At 38.5% G+C, this 19,365-nt stretch overlaps 1 protein-coding gene across 3 annotated transcripts in view; it reads right to left on the bottom strand.

The window, feature by feature from the left end:
- gfpt1 (glutamine--fructose-6-phosphate transaminase 1) overlaps window positions 1–19,365 on the bottom strand; it is a 56,100-nt gene continuing 36,735 nt past the window's right edge. The window contains exons 14-20 of one of the 3 annotated variants that reach the window (XR_010000392.1): window positions 18,646–18,803; window positions 15,873–15,987; window positions 13,410–13,537; window positions 10,817–10,984; window positions 7,186–7,347; window positions 317–4,411; window positions 1–170 (exon numbers count right to left, since the gene is read on the bottom strand). Coding sequence is in view for 1 of the 3 variants with exons in the window: in XM_062960901.1 (XP_062816971.1) it covers window positions 4,367–4,411; window positions 7,186–7,347; window positions 10,817–10,984; window positions 13,410–13,537; window positions 15,873–15,987; window positions 18,646–18,803 (776 nt within the window). In the remaining 2 variants the exon portion in view is untranslated. Of the gene's footprint in view, window positions 4,412–7,185; window positions 7,348–10,816; window positions 10,985–13,409; window positions 13,538–15,872; window positions 15,988–18,645; window positions 18,804–19,365 lie in introns of all 3 variants that reach the window. The other 2 variants (XR_010000393.1, XM_062960901.1) reach the window with 2 other exon arrangements.

Here is a 19,365-nt window from a genome sequence, read left to right as displayed (position 1 = left end):
TCGTGGGCGCATGTTTTTTTTTTTAATTGTTTCCAAAGAACGAGATACAAAAACAGAAAAGGGGGACAAATGGCAAAAGGCGAAGAAAGAAACAAAACGAAAACACAGATTTTGGTCCCAGAAACCAAGACAAGCCATGGATACATATTGGGTTCTGGACTCATGCAGGCCTGGGCCAACTTCGGCCCTCCAGGTGTTTTGGACTGCAACTCCCACAATTCCTAGCAGCCGGTAGGCTGCTAGGAATTGTGGGAGTTGCAGTCCAAAACACCTGGAGGGCCGAAGTTGGCCCAGGCCTGCACAAACATCTGCAGACGTCCAATGCGCTTCTTGCAAAACAAACCACGCTTTCTCCCACGTCGTTCTAAACCACAACCTACTATACCTTGCAATTATTTTGCATCTGTTTTTTATGCAAATGACAACTTCGATGGCTCAATGCAGCAGCCGGCATTCAAATCCAAACACAACCCACAATACTTTGCAATTATTTTGCATCTTTTTAAATGCAAAGTACAATTTTGATGGCTTGATGCAGCAGCCGGCATTCACATTCACCCAAACACTACAATACTTACAATTATTTTGCATGTTTTTTTTTTTGATGCAAGGGACAATTTGGATGGCTCGACTATTTTGCAATTATTTTGCACTTGTTTTTTGACACAAATAACAACTTCGATGGCTCGATGCAGCAGCCGGCATTCAAACCCAAACACAATCTAAGCCACAACCCACTATATTTTGCAATTATTTTGCACCTGTTATTTGATGCAAATGACAACTTCAATGGCTTGATGCAGCAGCCGGTATTTTGCACCTGTTTTAATGCAAAGTATAATTTCGATGGCTTGACGCAGCAGTCGGCATTCAAATACAATCTAAACCCCAACCCACTATACTTTGCAATTATTTTGCACTTTTTTTTATGCAAATGACAACTTCGATGGCTCGACACTGCAGCCGGCATTCACACCCAAACACTACAATACTTACAATTATTTTGCATGTTTTTTTTGATGCAAGGGATAATTTTGATGGCTCGATGCTGCCACCAATATTCAAACACAATCTAGACTACAACCCACAATACTTTGCAATTATTTTGCACCTGTATTAATGCAAATGACAACTTCGATGGCTCGATGCAGCAGCCGGTATTCAAACCCAAACAACCCACAATGCAATTATTTTGCATCTTTTTAAATGCAAAGTACAATTTTGATGGCTCGACACAGCAGCCGGCATTCAAACACAATCTAAGCCACAACCCACTATATTTTGCAATTATTTTGCATCTGTTTTTTGATGCAACAGACAACATCGGTGGCTCGACGCAGCAGCCGGCATTCAAATCCAAACAACCCGCAATGCAATTATTTTGCATCTTTTCAAATGCAAAGGACCATTTCGATGGCTCGACGCAGCAGCCAGCATTCAAATACAATCTAGACTACAACCCACAATACTTTGCAATTATTTTGCATCTTTTTAAATGCAAAATATAATTTTGATGGCTCGACGCAGCAGCCAGCATTCAAACACAATCTAGACTACAACCCACAATACTTTGCAATTATTTTGCATCTTTTTAAATGCAAAATATAATTTTGATGACTCGACACAGCAGCCAGCATTCACACACAATCTAGACTACAACCCACTATATTTTGCAATTATTTTGCATCTGTTTTTTGATGCAAATGACAACTTTGATGACTCGACGCAGCAGCCAGCATTCAAACACAATCTAGACTACAACCCACAATACTTTGCAATTATTTTGCATCTTTTTAAATGCAAAATATAATTTTGATGGCTCGACGCAGCAGCCAGCATTCACACACAATCTAGACTACAACCCACTATATTTTGCTATTTTTTCGCACTTGTATTTTGATGCAAAGGACAATTTCAATGGCTTGATGCAGCATCTGGCATTCAAACACAATCTAAACTACAACCCACTATACTTTGCAATTATTTTGCACCTGTTTTTGGATGCAAAGGACCATTTCGACGGCTCAACACATCCACCGGCATTCAAACCCAAACCCAATCTAAACCACAAGACGTCCATTCTTGGAATGCACACCTCTCCGCGCACTTTGGGCCTCAGCAGCGAACGAAACACAAAAGCCACACTTTGCGAACACCTCCCACCACTTGGGCTTAGTTGCATGTATTTTGCTCCTTTGTCTTTGGTCCCGTTCCATGTGCATTGCATGCTCCCCTCCGGCAGCATAACAATCCCCACACATTTCAAGTATCAGCCTAGAGATAAAAGCGGACAAAGCCCTTCTATTTCTAAAAACATTTTCTGTGCAAAGATGGAGGAGAGCAATAACCACAACTCCCTGCAAGGACACAAGAGAGATGTGTTGCAGCTCCTTCAAACAACCAGAAAAAAAGCCCAAGTGTTTGTCGACTGCTTTAATTGCAGTTACTGCAAACTGTTGTCGTCAACACTGAGATGAATGCAAGTTAGTTGTTTGCAATGGAAGGGAACAGAAAGGGGAGAAATGGCAACACAATACGGCAATGCTCCTCGTCCCCGATGCAAGATTTCACTGAGTTTACAATCACTGCAAATGTTGTGCTGCTTTGGTGCATTTCTGACCTGCCCAACACTGAGAAAGAGGGTGGAAACAGCTCTGTTATCAACACCTTTCTCAATATTTCTGTATAATCAACTCTTCTTTCCTGGGCTGCAAAACTCTATGCCATGGATAACCATTTCTGCAAAGAAAGGTGCAGGCCGTCCTTAACGTTCCCCTCCTTCCAGGGTTTAAATGCCTCACAATTCAAAGGGAATGCACTCACATGCGCATTTTGCACCCTGCTTTCATACCTGGAAGCCAATGAAGCACATTTGGGCAAGCATGCGGATGCCTTCGTCCGGACGATGCTGCAAAGTCACCGCCCTCCCGAAGGCGCATTTCTGAGCCTCTTCTTCCGCTACGATGCAAATCTGGATCTAGTCTCACCTGACTTACACACCTATGCAATCCTTACATTCTAGAAGGCATCTATAAATGCCTCACCTGGATCTAGTCTCACCTGACTTACACACCTATGCAATCCTTACATTCTAGAATGCATTTATAAATGCCTCACCTGGATCTAGTCTCACCTGACTTCCAAACCTGATGCAATCCTTACATTGTAGATTTATTTCTAGAATGCATCTATAAATGCTTCACCTGCATCTAGTCTCACCTGACTGCCAAACCTAACGCATCACAGATCTCATTCCTGAATGCATTTAGCTTCACCTGGATCTAGTCTCACCTGACTTCCAAACCTGGTGCAATCCTTACATTCTAGAATGCATTTATAAATGCCTCACCTGGATCTAGTCTCACCTGACTTCCAAACCTGATGCAATCCTTACATTGTAGATTTATTTCTAGAATGCATCTATAAATGCTTCACCTGCATCTAGTCTCACCTGACTGCCAAACCTAACGCATCACAGATCTCTTTCCTGAATGCATTTAGCTTCACCTGGCTCTAGTATCATCTCACTTCCAAACCTAATGCAATCCTTGCATTGCAGATGTCATTCCGGAATGCATCCCCAAATGTTTCACCTGGGTCTAGTCTCACCTGACCGCCAAACCTAACGCAATCTTTGCATCACAGATCTCATTCCAAAATGCACCTCTAAATGCATCACCTGCATCTAGTCACACCTGACTTCCAAACCTGATGCAATCTTTGCATCGCAGATTTCTTTCTTGAGTGCATCTAGCTTCACCTGGATTGCATCAGGTGTGGAAGTCTCACCTGACTTCCACATCTGATGCAATCCTCGCATTGCAGATCTCATTCCGAAATGCACCCGTAAATGCTTGACCTGCCTTCATAGAAAAGCAGCATCACACCAGAAGCAGTCGGAACGTGCAACAGGGTTGTGGGTTGTGCATTCAAGTTGTGGCGCATCCCCATAGAGTTGGAGGAAAGGGCAGACGGCAGAGGTTTCTTTATTGCTGGGAGGAGCGCAAAAGGCTCGCGATCCCTTTCGGGCCAATTCTTATCGGGATCCGGCGCCACTCAAAGCACCTCCCGGCTTCCTTGGTTTTGCAGCGACTTCCTGGAAATGTTTGGACTTTTTCAGGGAAAAGCAAGACGGGGAAAGGATTGTGGTTCAAACAACGCCCACGGATCCCACACTGAACAGGGTCACAAAACGCAACAAGCGACAACAAGGGTTCCCGGGCACAACGGAGACACATTTCCCCGCTCGGGGCCATTGGAATCAATACCTTCCAGTAACAGAAAAAAAAGGGAGAAAAAAGGGAGAAAGAGGAAAGAAAGAAGAGTCTCTTGCAGGCGCCGGCCGAGGCTTTACCGGCACAACGCTCTACTCCACGGTCACGGATTTGGCCAGATTTCGTGGAAAGTCAACCTGGCAAAGAAAAGAAAAGACAAGAGAGATCATTAAATGCTATATAAAATCATGCATTAATAACACATGATGATGATGATGATGATGATAATGATAATAATAATACATTCTAATACTAATAATAGATACACAGGTGCTTCAGGTCTCCTTGTGGAGAGAAAAAGGGGGATATAAATAGATATAATAATGCATTAATAATACGTAAATATAATAATAATAATAATAATAATAATACATTCTAATAGTAATAATACATAGCCACTTTGAGTCTCCTTATGGATAGAGAAAGCAGAGAATAATAATAATAATAATAATAATAATAATAATAATAATAATAATAATAATAACAGCAATGATAATAATACATTCTAATACTAATAATAGATGCACAGCCACTTTGAGTTTTCTTATGGAGAGAGAAATCAGGGTGTAAATAAATATAATAATAATAATAATACATTCTAATAGTATTAATACATAGCCGCTTTGAGTCTTCTTATGGAGAGAAAAAGCAGAGAATAATAATAATAATAATAACAATAATAATACATTCTAATACTAATAATAGATGAACAGCCACTTTAAGTCTCTGTATGGAGAGAGAAATCAGGGTGTAAATAAATATAATAATAATAATAAAAATAATAATAATACATTCTAATGCTAATAATAAATAGCCGCTTTGAGTCTCATGGAGAGAAAAAGCAGAGAATAATAATAATAATAACAGCAATGATAATAATACATTCTAATACTAATAATAGATGCACAGCCACTTTGAGTCTCCTTATGGAGAGAGAAACCAGGGTGTAAATAAATATAATAATAATAATAATAATAATAATAATAATTTCTAATATTAATAATAAATAGCCGCTTTGAGTCTCCTTATGGAGAGAAAAAGCAGAGAATAATAATAATAATAATAATAATAATAATAATAATAGTAATAATAACAGCAATGATAATAATACATTCTAATACTAATAATAGATGCACAGCCACTTTGAGTCTCCTTATGGAGAGAGAAATCAGGGTGTAAATAAATATAATAAATAAATATAATAAATATAATAATAATAATAATAATAATAATAATAATATTCTTCTAATACTAATAGATGCACAGCCACTTTGAGTCGCCTTATGGAGAGAGAAATCAGCGTGTAAATAAATATTATTATTATAATAAAAATTTATTATTTTGTATCAAAACCATTGCATAAATTAGCATAAAACTGATAAAAATAGATGGAGCACAAGCAGCTAAATATCTTTTGACCAAAAACAGGCAACAGCGACCGCATGATCTGTCGCCTCAAACAATCCTTCCTCTGTACGTGTAAATAAATATAATAATAATATATTTATTATTTCATATCAAAACCATTGCAAAAATTAGCATAAAACTGATAAAAAGAATGTGAGCACAAGCGGCTAAATATCATTTGACCAAAAACGGGCAACAGCGACTGCATGATCTGTCGCCTCAAACAATCCTTCCTCTGTACGTGTAAATAAATATAATAATAATAATAATAATAATAATAATAATATATTTATTATTTCATATCAAAACCATTGCAAAAATTAGCATAAAACTGATAAAAAGAATGTGAGCACAAGCGGCTAAATATCATTTGACCAAAAACGGGCAACAGCGACTGCATGATCTGTCGCCTCAAACAATCCTTCCTCTGTACGTGTAAATAAATATAATAATAATAATAATATATTTATTATTTCATATCAAAACCATTGCAAAAATTAGCATAAATTAGCATAAAACTGATAAAAAGAATGTGAGCACAAGCGGCTAAATATCATTTGACCAAAAACGGGCAACAGCGACCGCATGATCTGTCGCCTCAAACAATCCTTCCTCTGTACGTGTAAATAAATATAATAATAATAATAATAATAATAATAATAATATATTTATTATTTCATATCAAAACCATTGCAAAAATTAGCATAAAACTGATAAAAAGAATGTGAGCACAAGCGGCTAAATATCATTTGACCAAAAACGGGCAACAGCGACTGCATGATCTGTCGCCTCAAACAATCCTTCCTCTGTACGTGTAAATAAATATAATAATAATAATAATAATAATAATAATAATAATAATATATTTATTATTTCATATCAAAACCATTGCAAAAATTAGCATAAAACTGATAAAAAGAATGTGAGCACAAGCGGCTAAATATCATTTGACCAAAAACGGGCAACAGCGACTGCATGATCTGTCGCCTCAAACAATCCTTCCTCTGTACGTGTAAATAAATATAATAATAATAATAATATATTTATTATTTCATATCAAAACCATTGCAAAAATTAGCATAAATTAGCATAAAACTGATAAAAAGAATGTGAGCACAAGCGGCTAAATATCATTTGACCAAAAACGGGCAACAGCGACCGCATGATCTGTCGCCTCAAACAATCCTTCCTCTGTACGTGTAAATAAATATAATAATAATAATAATATATTTATTATTTCATATCAAAACCATTGCAAAAATTAGCATAAAACTGATAAAAAGAATGTGAGCACAAGCGGCTAAATATCATTTGACCAAAAACGGGCAACAGCGACCGCATGATCTGTCGCCTCCAACAATCCTTCCTCTGTACGTGAGGCAGGACACTGTGGACAAGTGGGGAGTTGGTTTTTCCGGCTCGAGAAGTCCTCCACCCCATTTTCAATTTTGGGGGCCAGGTCAGCCCCCCAGAAGTGAGCAGGGGTTTGGGGGGAGCTACTCACGTCGTATCCTCGCAGGACGGCCAGGTGGAAGGCCAGGAGCTGCAGCGGGATGACGCTCAGGATGCCCTGCAAGCAGTCCACCGTGTGCGGCACCTTGATGGTCCGCTTGTTGTTCTTGATGGTCTCAATGTCCTCCTTGTCGCAGATGATGACCGGCCGGCCCTGCAAGGACACAACTCCACGTCAAACAATAGGGCCAATGGAGCAGCTCTTGATTATTTTATTTAAAAACCCTAAAAATCCCTTACCTAGATGACCCTTACTCAAAAATCTTGTTTTTCCATGAACCTGTTGACAGGACATGTTCTGCCTGACATTTGCTCTTTGCTCACAATATAAGGTCATGCAAACGGCAGTAATGATTTGGCTGCTGGATGATGCATACGTGGGATTGCGAAGATGCAACCACCAAAGATGCAGGGAGATGTTTACTTTTACTTTAAAGGGTAGCGTAACTTAGTTTAGAATATATGCGACAGAGGCTTGGATGTTGAAAGAACAATAACAAGTTTATTCAGGCACAGAGCTTAGTGGTTTCAATGTAGTTTCTCACTTAGAGTTACACTTTCTTCAACAGTTGCAATAATAACGTATGATGAATCCACTTTCAAAAGACTTTCTCCTTTCCTTGAGCAGTTTAAACCTTTTTCTTCTCTTTCAGCCGATGCTATCAACTGATCACTTTGGATCTCACTGAGATTGCTTCCCCTTACCACTCAGACTCCACTACTAACTCAAATAAGTCATTTGACCTATTTAAAACGACTCAAACCAGAGATCTGAACTTCCCTGGTTCTCACAACCTTAGAACCAGTCTTTCCCTGTGATTCCTTGATCACAGACTGACATTTGAACTTCCCCGGTTCTAACCACCTCAGAACCAGTCTTTCCCTGTGACTCTCAGATCACAGACTGAGATTTGAACTTCCCTGGTTTCCCTAAACCTGGAACCAGTCTCTTCCCTGTGACTCTCAAATCACAGACTGAACTCTCTTCAAAACATTCCCTCCTTTTTCATCCAGCTAGCTCCGCCCCTTTCTTGCTAGCTTCGAAATAGTTACATTTCTACAGAAGCAGCTACGTTTCTATGGCAACCTGCCTCATAATGCTGAGCTGGCTACATCCCCCATGCACTGGTAACTCTAATATTTACCCATTCCAAACATATACCTATAATTTAATATAACATCTGTAAACCAAAATTCATACTTCATTACAGGGATGAACTATGAACATGTCACCTGAGGATAGTGCATACGTGGAGCAAACTATGGACACTTCACCTGATGTGATGAGTAATGAGTTATATAAGTTACAAGGCAACTACGCATGTCCGAAAGGATGATAATAGTTAGCAAATTCCAATGTCAGTTAGCTTTCTGCGCATGCTTCTGTAAAATTGTATAAATTGGAAAGCCACTACAAGCAAGGTGTGTCATTGCGTTTTCTGGGCATGAGCTAACATTGTCACCTGCTCCTGGCCAAAAGTAAACTATCTTGAAGACAACTTTTGCTGTCAGTCTGCTTTCTTCACCTGCGTCCAAACGAAATTCCTTAACAGGGCCGAGCTGTGGTTAATAGCCAGCTGCAATAAATCACGACTGACCAAGAGGTCATGGGATCAAAGCCCAGCTCAGATCGAGCTCCCAACCGTTAATAGCCTAGCTCACTGCCCACCTAAGCAGCTCGAAAGACAGTTGCATCTGTCGAGTAGAAAATGTAGGGGATCCTGATCCTGTGATGTCAGGATCCGCGTAGCAGCCTGGGACAGGCTGCTTTGGTTCTCTGCCATAAAGAAGGGAGCGGGGAGGAAAAGATTTTGGACTGAAGACACTGTGTTTGCTCACGAGTATTATATTATACTATCCGGGCAACGTCCCCTGGGCAACGTCCTTACAGACAGCCAATTCTCTCACACCAGAAGCAACTTGCAGTTTCTCTAGTCGCTCCTGACATGGAAAATATATTATTATATTATATTATATTATAATGTGCTCTAGTAGGATGTCCCTCCCTAGAAACAAAGTTTTCGCAGTTTGAGAAACTTTTCCCATGTTTTTATGCTGATTCAGTTAGGAAACGGCATTGATAAACCCAGGAACACAAATCGTAGTATGCATTTTTGTCTTCTGTATTATTTTGCATTTTGTTTTAACGTGTGTCTGGTGAGCTGCCTTTGGCCTCATATAATAATAATAATGATAATGATAATAAAACATTTTTAATATACCGCTCTATCTCCTCGAGAGGACTCAGGGTGGTTTCCAACATGAATGGAAAAAAGCATTCAGTTGTCAAAAAACACCATACCACAAATAATAAATAACATCGTAAGGCGGAACCAAAAGAATTCTGAGGAGGAAATGGATCAGGATCAGGAACGGATCAATGCGCAGGTGCTTTGTGCGCGGGTTGTGTGTGTGTGGGGCAGGGGTCCCCAAACTAAGGCCCGGGGACCGGATGCGGCCCTCCAAGGTAATTTACCTGGCCCCCGCCTTCATTTATAATATAATATTTTTATATCAGTTTTAATAATATAATATATTGTATATACATATAATATTGATAATAATATTATCATTTTATACAATACAAAACTAACAATAATATCATATAATAATATTAATTATATGTTATATATTACATATAATATTACAGTATAGTGGTATAGTTCAATATAGTAGAATGCTAATATTGTGCTATGCTAATATAATATAATATACTAGCTGTGCCCGGCCACGCATTGCTGTGGCAAAGTGGTGGTGGTATTGGTTAAAAATTGTTGTGTAATTTTTATTTGACATTATTTTCATTTTTTAATTAATTTTATTGTAAGTTATATTTTTATTTATTATATTTTATTATTTTCTTGTATTATTTTTAGTTATTTTCTGTTATTATAGTATTGTATTGTATTAATTTTTTAGTGTTTTTAATTATTTTTTATTGGGTTGCTAGGAGACCAAGTTGGAGGAGCTTAGCCTTCTAACTGGCAGCAATTGGATAAAAGCAATTATTCCTCTCTCTCTAATTAGGACTTTATTTTTCTTTTCTTTTTGTTGTATCAACCTAGAGGCGTGGATGATGGGTTGTGTTGACAAATTTCGAGGTTGGGGGGCCTGTAGTTTTGTTGTTTTGTGGGTCGCCGTGATGCCATCACTCTTTTATATATATAGATTGTATGTACATACAACTGCTCTGAGTTCCCTTCGGGGTGAGAAGGGTGGGATATAAATGTAGTAAATAAATGTAGTAAATGATTTTGGACTTAAATAAATAATTCTGGACTTAGGCTCGCCCAAAGTCTGAAATGACTTGAAGATACACAACAACAACAACAACAATCCTAATTAACTTGACTATCTCATTGGCCAGAAGCAGGCCCACACTTCCTATTGAAATCCTGATAGGTTTATGTTGGTTAAAATTATTTTCACTTTTAAATATTGTATTGTTCTTTCATTGTTGTTGTTGTTGTTGTTTTGCACTACAAATAAGATATGTGCAGTGTGCATAGGAATTTGTTCGGTTTTTTCCCTCAAATGATAATTCGGCCCCTCAACAGTCCGAAGGATTGTGGACCGACCCTCGGCTTTAAAAGTTTGGGGAGCCCTGTTGTGGGGTGTCTCACCTGCCGGGCCATGACCTGCTGCAGGGCGTTCTGGCACTTGGCGTAGGTGTTGTCGCGCATGATGATCATGATGACGGGCATGAGCTTGTCCACCAGCGCCAGCGGGCCGTGCTTCAGCTCCCCGGCCAGGATGCCCTCCGAGTGCATGTACGTGATCTCCTTGATTTTCTACAGGTTCACAAAACGCAAGCGGAAAAAGGATCGGGTGAGTTTCGAGCCACACGCGTCGGGAGGGCCGAAGTCGGCCCAGGCCTGGCCTGAAGGATGGCGTGCAAACAAGAGGGACCGAGGAAGCCATGCATGCCTCTGGACATATTTCCCGCATGCAGGAAATACGATTACTATTATTATTATTACTATTATTATTATTATTATTATTATTATTATCTCCCTTCGGGGGAGATGGAGGCGGGATATAAATATAAATAATATAAATACAAGAGGGACCGAGGAAGCCATGCATGCAAACAAGAGGGACCGAGGAAGCCATGCATGCCTCTGAACGTATTTCCCGCATGCAGGAAATACGATTATTATTATTATTATTATTATTATTATTATTATTATTATTATCATCTCCCTTCGGGGGAGATGGAGGCGGGATATAAATATAAATAATATAAATACAAGAGGGACCGAGGAAGCCATGCATGCAAACAAGAGGGACCGAGGAAGCCATGCATGCCTCTGAACATATTTCCCGCATGCAGGAAATACAATTATTATTATTATTATTATTATTATTATTATTATTATTATTATTATTATTATTATTTCCCTTCGGGGGAGATGGAGGCAGGATATAAATATAAATAATATAAATAAATACAATATAAATAATATAATAATATAATATAAATAAACATTATTATTATTATTATTATTATTATTATTATTATTATTATTATTATCTCCCTTCGAGGGAGATGGAGGCGGGATATAAATATAAATAATATAAATAAATATAATATAAATAATATAATAATATAATATAAATAAACATTATTATTATTATTATTATTATTATATTATTGGAAGGTGTCGGGGGGGGTCTGGTTACCAGGGCACCCTCCAGGCAGGTGGCATAATGAAAATAATAACAACAACAACAACAATATAAATAAATAAATAAATAAATAAACTATCCTAGATTTGGAAGGGATCCCCAAGGGCCATTTAGTCCAACTCTCTACTACCTTCATGCAGGGAAAGCACAAAGCACGTCCGACAGATGGCCAGCCAGTCTCAATAATATCAGTGAGAATAATAATAATAATAATAATAATAATAATAATAATAATAATAATAATAATAATAATAATAAAATATCCTAAATTTGGAAGGGATCTCCAGGGCCATCCGATCCAACTCCCTTCTGTCTTCATGCAGGAAAAGCACAATCAAAACACGTCCAACAGATGGCCAGCCAGCCTCAATAATATCAGTGACAATAATAATAATAATAATAGAGTTGGAAGAGACCCTAAGGGCCATCCAGTCCAACCCCCTTCCGTCTTCATGCAGGAAAAGCACGATCAAAGCACCCCTGACAGATGGCCATCCAGCCTCAATAATAGTAATAATAATAATAATAATAATAATAATAATAATAATAATAATAATAATACAGTTGGAAGAGACCCCAAGGGCCATCCAGTCCAATCCCCTTCTGCCTTCATGCGGGAAAAGCACAATCAAAGCACGTCCAGCAGATGGCCAGTCAGCCTCAATAATATCAGTGACAATAATAATAATAATAACAGTAAAAATATCCTAGATTTGGAAGGGATCTCCAGGGTCATCCAATCCAACCCCCTTCTGCCTTCATGCAGGAAAAGCACGATCAAAGCACCCCTGACAGATGTCCATCCAGCCTCAATAATAGTAATGATGATGATTATAATAATGCTATAATAATACAAATGCTAAAGGTCATCTAGTCCAGCCTTCATGCAGGAAAAGCATGATCAAAACCCTCCCGACAGATGGCCAAGCATGTGGTTTGCAACTCCAGTGCTGTCTGTGCCTAAAGGATGTTCACGCGAGAGGGATGGAGGAGGCCGCGCATGGCTCTGAGCATGAAGGAAGGTGCGTGTTCCTCGCGGGAGGCGCTGGGCCTGCGCACTCACCAGGGCTCCCTCCAGGCATGCGCACTCACCAGGGCTCCCTCCAGGCATGCGCACTCACCAGGGCTCTCTCCAGGCATGCGCACTCACCAGGGCTCCCTCCAGGCGTGCGCACTCACCAGGGCTCCCTCCAGGCATGCGCACTCACCAGGGCTCCCTCCAGGCCTGCGCACTCACCAGGGCTCCCTCCAGGCCTGCGCACTCACCAGGGCTCCCTCCAGGCATGCGCACTCACCAGGGCTCCCTCCAGGCATGCGCACTCACCAGGGCTCCCTCCAGGCCTGCGCACTCACCAGGGCTCCCTCCAGGCATGCGCACTCACCAGGGCTCCCTCCAGGCCTGCGCACTCACCAGGGCTCCCTCCAGGCCTGCGCACTCACCAGGGCTCCCTCCAGGCATGCGCACTCACCAGGGCTCCCTCCAGGCCTGCGCACTCACCAGGGCTCCCTCCAGGCATGCGCACTCACCAGGGCTCCCTCCAGGCATGTGGCGTAGTGGTACCCGCGGCCCATGATGAGGACCGACTTCTGGTGGTAGAGCTCCGTGGCCAGGCGCTGGATCTCGTCGTCCATGCTCAGCACCTCCTTGATCAGGTCTGCAGGGAGGAAGCAACACGGCCGTCACTCACAACACGCACTGGCCACGGCTCCTGCCACTGGAGCTGACAGAGGGAGCTCATCTGCACCTTAACTTCCTTCTTGTTTACAAGTCCCACTCAGTGCACTTTGCCCAGCTCATTTTATGTTTTTATTGCTGTGTTTCTCAAGTCTATATATATAAAAGAGTGATGGCATCACGGCAACCCACAAAACAACAAAACTACAGGCCCCCCAACCTCGAAATTTGACAACACAACCCATCATCCACGCCTCTAGGTTGATACAACAAAAAGAAAAGAAAAATAAAGTCCTAATTAGAGAGAGAGGAATAATTGCTTTTATCCAATTGCTGCCAGTTAGAAGGCTAAGCTCCTCCAACTTGGTCTCCTAGCAACCCAATAAAAAATAATAAAAAACACTAAAAAATTGATACAATAAAATACTATAATAACAGAAAATAACTAAAAATAATACAAGAAAATAATAAAATATAATAAATAAAAATATAACTTACAATAAAATTAATAAAAAAGCAAATAACGTCAAATAAAAATTACACAACAATTTTTAACCAATACCACCACCACTTTGCCACAGCAACGTGTGGCCGGGCATAGCTAGTGTTTTATAATGATTGTGATTTTTTAATGCCTTTTAAACTTTTTTGTGTGTTTTTGTATTTGATATTATTGTATGTTGATATTATTATCTGCAAGCCGCCCCGAGTCCCTCTGGGGAGATGGTGGCGGGGTACAAAAATAAAATTATTATTATTATTATTATTATTATTAAATGCATGCACCCAAAGCAGAGCTGCAATCAATTTCTGAGTCACTGCTAAGAAGCCGGGAGAGGCCTCCAAATATCTGCCAAGCTGCTAGTGGAGGGAAATACTGTATATACTCGAGTATAAGCCGACCCGAATATAAGCCAAGTCACCTAATTTTACCACAAAAACAGGGAAAACTTATTGACTCAAGTATAAGATGAGAGTGGGAACTGCAGCAACTACGGGTCAAATTCAAAAATAAAAATAGATATGAATAAAATGGCATTATTTGAGGCATTCATATAAAACTGTAATTTAAGATAATAAGATAAGATTGTCCAACTGAATTCCTATATACTCAAGTATAAGCCGACCTGAACAGAAGCCGGCCAGGACCCTCACTCGAGTATAAGCCGAGGAGAGCTTTTTCAGCCCTAAAAAAGGGCTAAAAATCTAGGCTTATACTCGAGTATATACAGTAATACAGGAAAATAATAAGAGAAAAAGAGGAAAACCCCATTGCAGGCTGAGCATCCCTTAGCATCAGAAATTCGGAAAGACTCCAAAATGCAAAATTGTCCATATGGATGATTAAGAGAACGAGAATGTAGGTCTAATGTATTGTTATTATTATTTCATGCACAACAATATATATATATACACACACACACACACACATACACACACACACACACACACACACAGTAATAATAATAAAATAGAGTAAAATAAATGATATAGTAGCGACAATAATAGAGAAAAATAATAAATGTAACAATACCAATAATAATAGAGAAAAATAATAAATGTAGTAATACCAATAATAATAGAGAAAAATAATAAATGTAGTAATACCAATAGTAATAGAGAAAATAATAAATGTAACAATACCAATAATAATAGAGAAAAATAATAAATGTAGTCATACCAATAATAATAGAGAAAAATAATGAATGTAGTAATACCAATAATAATAGAGAAAAATAATAAATGTAGTAATACCAATAATAATAGAGAAAAATAATAAATGTAGTAATACCAATATATAATAGAGAAAAATAATAAATGTAGTAATACCAATAATAATAGAGAAAAATAATAAATGTAGTAATACCAATATATAATAGAGAAAAATAATAAATGTAGTAATACCAATAATAATAGAGAAAAATAATAAATTTAGTAATACCAATATATAATAGAGAAAAATAATAAATGTAGTAATACCAATAATAATAGAGAAAAATAATAAATTTAGTAATACCAATATATAATAGAGAAAAATAATAAATGTAGTAATACCAATATATAATAGAGAAAAATAATAAATTTAGTAATACCAATAATAATAGAGAAAAATAATAAATGTAGTAATACTAATAATAATAGAGAAAAATAATAAATGTACCATATATTCTCGAGTATAAGCTGACCCAAATATAAGCCAACCTGGATCCTCACCTGAGTATAAGCCGAGGGGGGCTTTTTCAGTCTTTAAAAAAAGGGCTGAAAAACTAGGCTTATACTCGAGTATATACAGTATCTCTATGTGTAGGTCTTACCTGGCAAGAGCTTGAGTCCGTGCATGATCTCCTTGCGCCGCTCCTGCATGGAGATCCGGTCGTCGCACATCATGAGCGCAAACATCACCAGAGACACAAACTGGCTCGTGTAGGCCTGCCGGACGAGAGGAAAAGCCGGACCCAGCGTTAATATATTATTATTATTATTATTATTATTATTATTATTATTATTATTATTATTTTTTTAATGGGGAATGCATTCTGCCAGAGTGTATGCTTGAATATTATTATTGTTGTTGTTGTTGTTGTTATTATTTTAATGGGGAAATGCATTCCAGCAGAGTGTATGCTTGATTATTATTATTATTGTTGTTGTTGTTATTATTATTTTAATGGAGAAATGCATTCTGGCAGAGTGTATGCTTGGATATTGTTGTTGTTGTTGTTGTTGTTATTTTAACGGGGAAATGCAATCCAGCAGAGTGTATGCTTGAATATTATTTTATTATGACACAGCAAACAAGATAGATATGCTGGATTTCATATTATTATTGTTGTTGTTGTTATTATTATTTTAATGGGGAAATGCATTCCAGCAGAATGTATGCTTGGATATTACTATTATTATTATTATTATTATTATTATTATTATTATTATTATTATTATTTTAATGGGGGAATACATTCCAGCAGAGTGTATGCTTGGATATTATTATTATTATTATTATTATTATTATTATTATTATTATATTTTAATGGGGAATGCATTCCGGCCGAGTGTATGCTTGGATATTATTATTATTATTATTATTATTATTATTATTATTATTATTATTATTATTTTAATGGGGAATGCATTCTGCCAGAGTGTATGCTTGAATATTATTATTGTTGTTGTTGTTATTATTATTTTAATGGGGAAATGCATTCCAGCAGAGTGTATGCTTGATTATTATTATTATTGTTGTTGTTGTTATTATTATTTTAATGGGGAAATGCATTCCAGCAGAGTGTATGCTTGAATATTATTTTATTATGACACAGCAAACAAGATAGATATGCTGGATTTCATATTATTATTGTTGTTGTTGTTATTATTATTTTAATGGGGAAATGCATTCCAGCAGAATGTATGCTTGGATATTACTATTATTATTATTATTATTATTTTAATGGGGGAATACATTCCAGCAGAGTGTATGCTTGATGATGATGATGATGATGATTATTATTATTATTGGGGAATGCATTCTGGCAGAGTGTATGCTTGGATATTATTATTATTATTATTATTATTATTATTATATTTTAATGGGGAATGCATTTCGGCAGAGTGTATGCTTGGATATTATTATTATAATTATAATTATAATTATAATTATTATTATTATTTTAATGGGGAATGCATTCCGGCAGAGTGTATGCTTGGATATTATTATTATTATTATTATTATTATTATTATTATTATTATTATTATTATTTTAATGGGGAAATGCATTCAGGCAGAGTGTATGCTTGGATATTATTATTATTATTATTATTATTATTATTATTATTATTATTATTATATTTTAATGGGGAATGCATTCCGGCAGAGTGTATGCTTGGATATTATTATTATTATTATTATTATTATTATTATTATTATTATTATTATTTTAAATGGGGAATGCATTCCGGCAGAGTGTATGCTTGGATATTATTATTATTATTATTATTATTATTATTATTTTAATGGGGAAATGCATTCCGGCAGAGTGTATGCTTGGATATTATTATTATTATTATTATTATTATTATTATTTTAATGGGGAAATGCATTCCGGCAGAATGTATGCTTGGATATTGTTATTATTATTATTATTATTTTAAATGGGGAATGCATTCAGGCCGAGCGCATGCTTCCAAACAGGCCGCTGTCGCTTTAACAGGTCCTGTGGCTCGCGCATGAGGAGGGACCTGGCTCTTTCCTCCCATATTATTTTTGCAAACGTGGGTGAACTCCGTGACCGCATCCTCCAGAAATGCAAAGGCAAGAAGGGAACGAGGAACATCTGCTCCTTCTGGGTCTCGGCCAGGAGAGAAAGCGAGGCGGAGGGACTGGCCCTGGCCCTGGATCCAAAACATTGCGTTTTTGCTTTTTGCAGCATCGCAGACCCAAAGGGACCAAAGGCAAACCCAAGCCTTAATTCCTCCATTAACCTCAACATACGGCAACAGCGGTGCAAATCAGAAGCCCTCCCACCCAGGCTTTACAGACTCCCCAAAATCCACAAGGTCTCCATCCCACTCAGATCCCCTATATAAATGGGCTACAGAGAAGATTCTGGTATTCTGTACAAATCTTTAGGTTCTCTTCTTCCAGTGGTGTTGTGGGTAAGTCTTCCACCCGAAGAAAGCACCAAGACACACGCTGGTAGATTCCAACAGGTTTTATTGTACAGAATACCAGAATCTTCTCTGTAAGCCCATTTATATAGGGGCTCTCACATACCAGAGGGTAATTGAGGTTTTGTGGCTGGCCCGTTTTATGGCTGGCTTCTGTTCTTTGTCAGCACTTGCTCTGTGTCCGGAGATGTCAAAGATCGGAGATCATGACATCATTATTGTACAGAATACCAGAATCTTCTCTGTAAGCCCATTTATATAGGGGCTCTCACATACCAGAGGGTAATTGAGGTTTTGTGGCTGGCCCGTTTTATGGCTGGCTTCTGGCTTTGTCAGCGCTTGCTCTGTGTCCAGAGAAGTCAAAGATCGGAGATCATGACAAAGAGGAACTACAGCCACAAAGGAAGTCTTGGGGCCGCTCACCTTGGTGCTGGCCACCCCGATCTCGGGCCCGGCGTTGATGTGGACGCCGCAGTCGGTCTCCCGCGAGATGGAGCTGCCCACCGTGTTGGTGATGCCCACCGTCAGCGCACCTCGCTCCTTGCAGTAGCGCAGCGCCAGCAGCGTGTCCGCCGTCTCCCCTGCAGACGGAACAAACAGATACATTGAATAAATAATAAATAAATAAACAAAGGGGCACCCCGGCACTCAGAGAGATTGAACGGCACAACCACAGCAAACAGCTGATCTGAGAAATACATACAATTATTATTACAGTCATTAACCAGCACCAATAAATGAACCAACACCAAAACAGGAACATGACATGCATATTATTATTAGGTAATTATTACATAATTAGGTATTATTACGAAAGTATTCAAACATAACCTATTGCCCAGTCTCTGGGCAAGTGTGAATGTTATGGTTGAGCCTTCGGGCTCCGGTAATGAAAGAAGGGGTCGTAAGACTCCTCGAGAGTCAGACTCCTTCGAGGAGCGTGAAAGAAAGCGGCTCCGGGATTTGTTTGCAGAGCCGACAGATGAGGACTCACTTGAGGGTTTTTCTGAGGGTTTGGAGGAAGAGATGGCCAGCTCGGAGGACGACGACATGGAATGGACTCGTGTGAGGGAGGATTTGGGTGTTGGGGAAACAGGCAATGAAAGCATGGGAGGTGATTGGCGGATTGCAGGATCAGACCCA

Source organism: Anolis carolinensis, unplaced genomic scaffold (genome assembly GCF_035594765.1).
Source record: "Anolis carolinensis isolate JA03-04 unplaced genomic scaffold, rAnoCar3.1.pri scaffold_8, whole genome shotgun sequence".
Taxonomy (NCBI): Eukaryota; Metazoa; Chordata; class Lepidosauria; order Squamata; family Dactyloidae; genus Anolis; species Anolis carolinensis.
The sequence above is the reverse complement of the archived record's forward strand: the minus strand, read 5'-3'. Positions and strand labels throughout refer to the sequence as shown.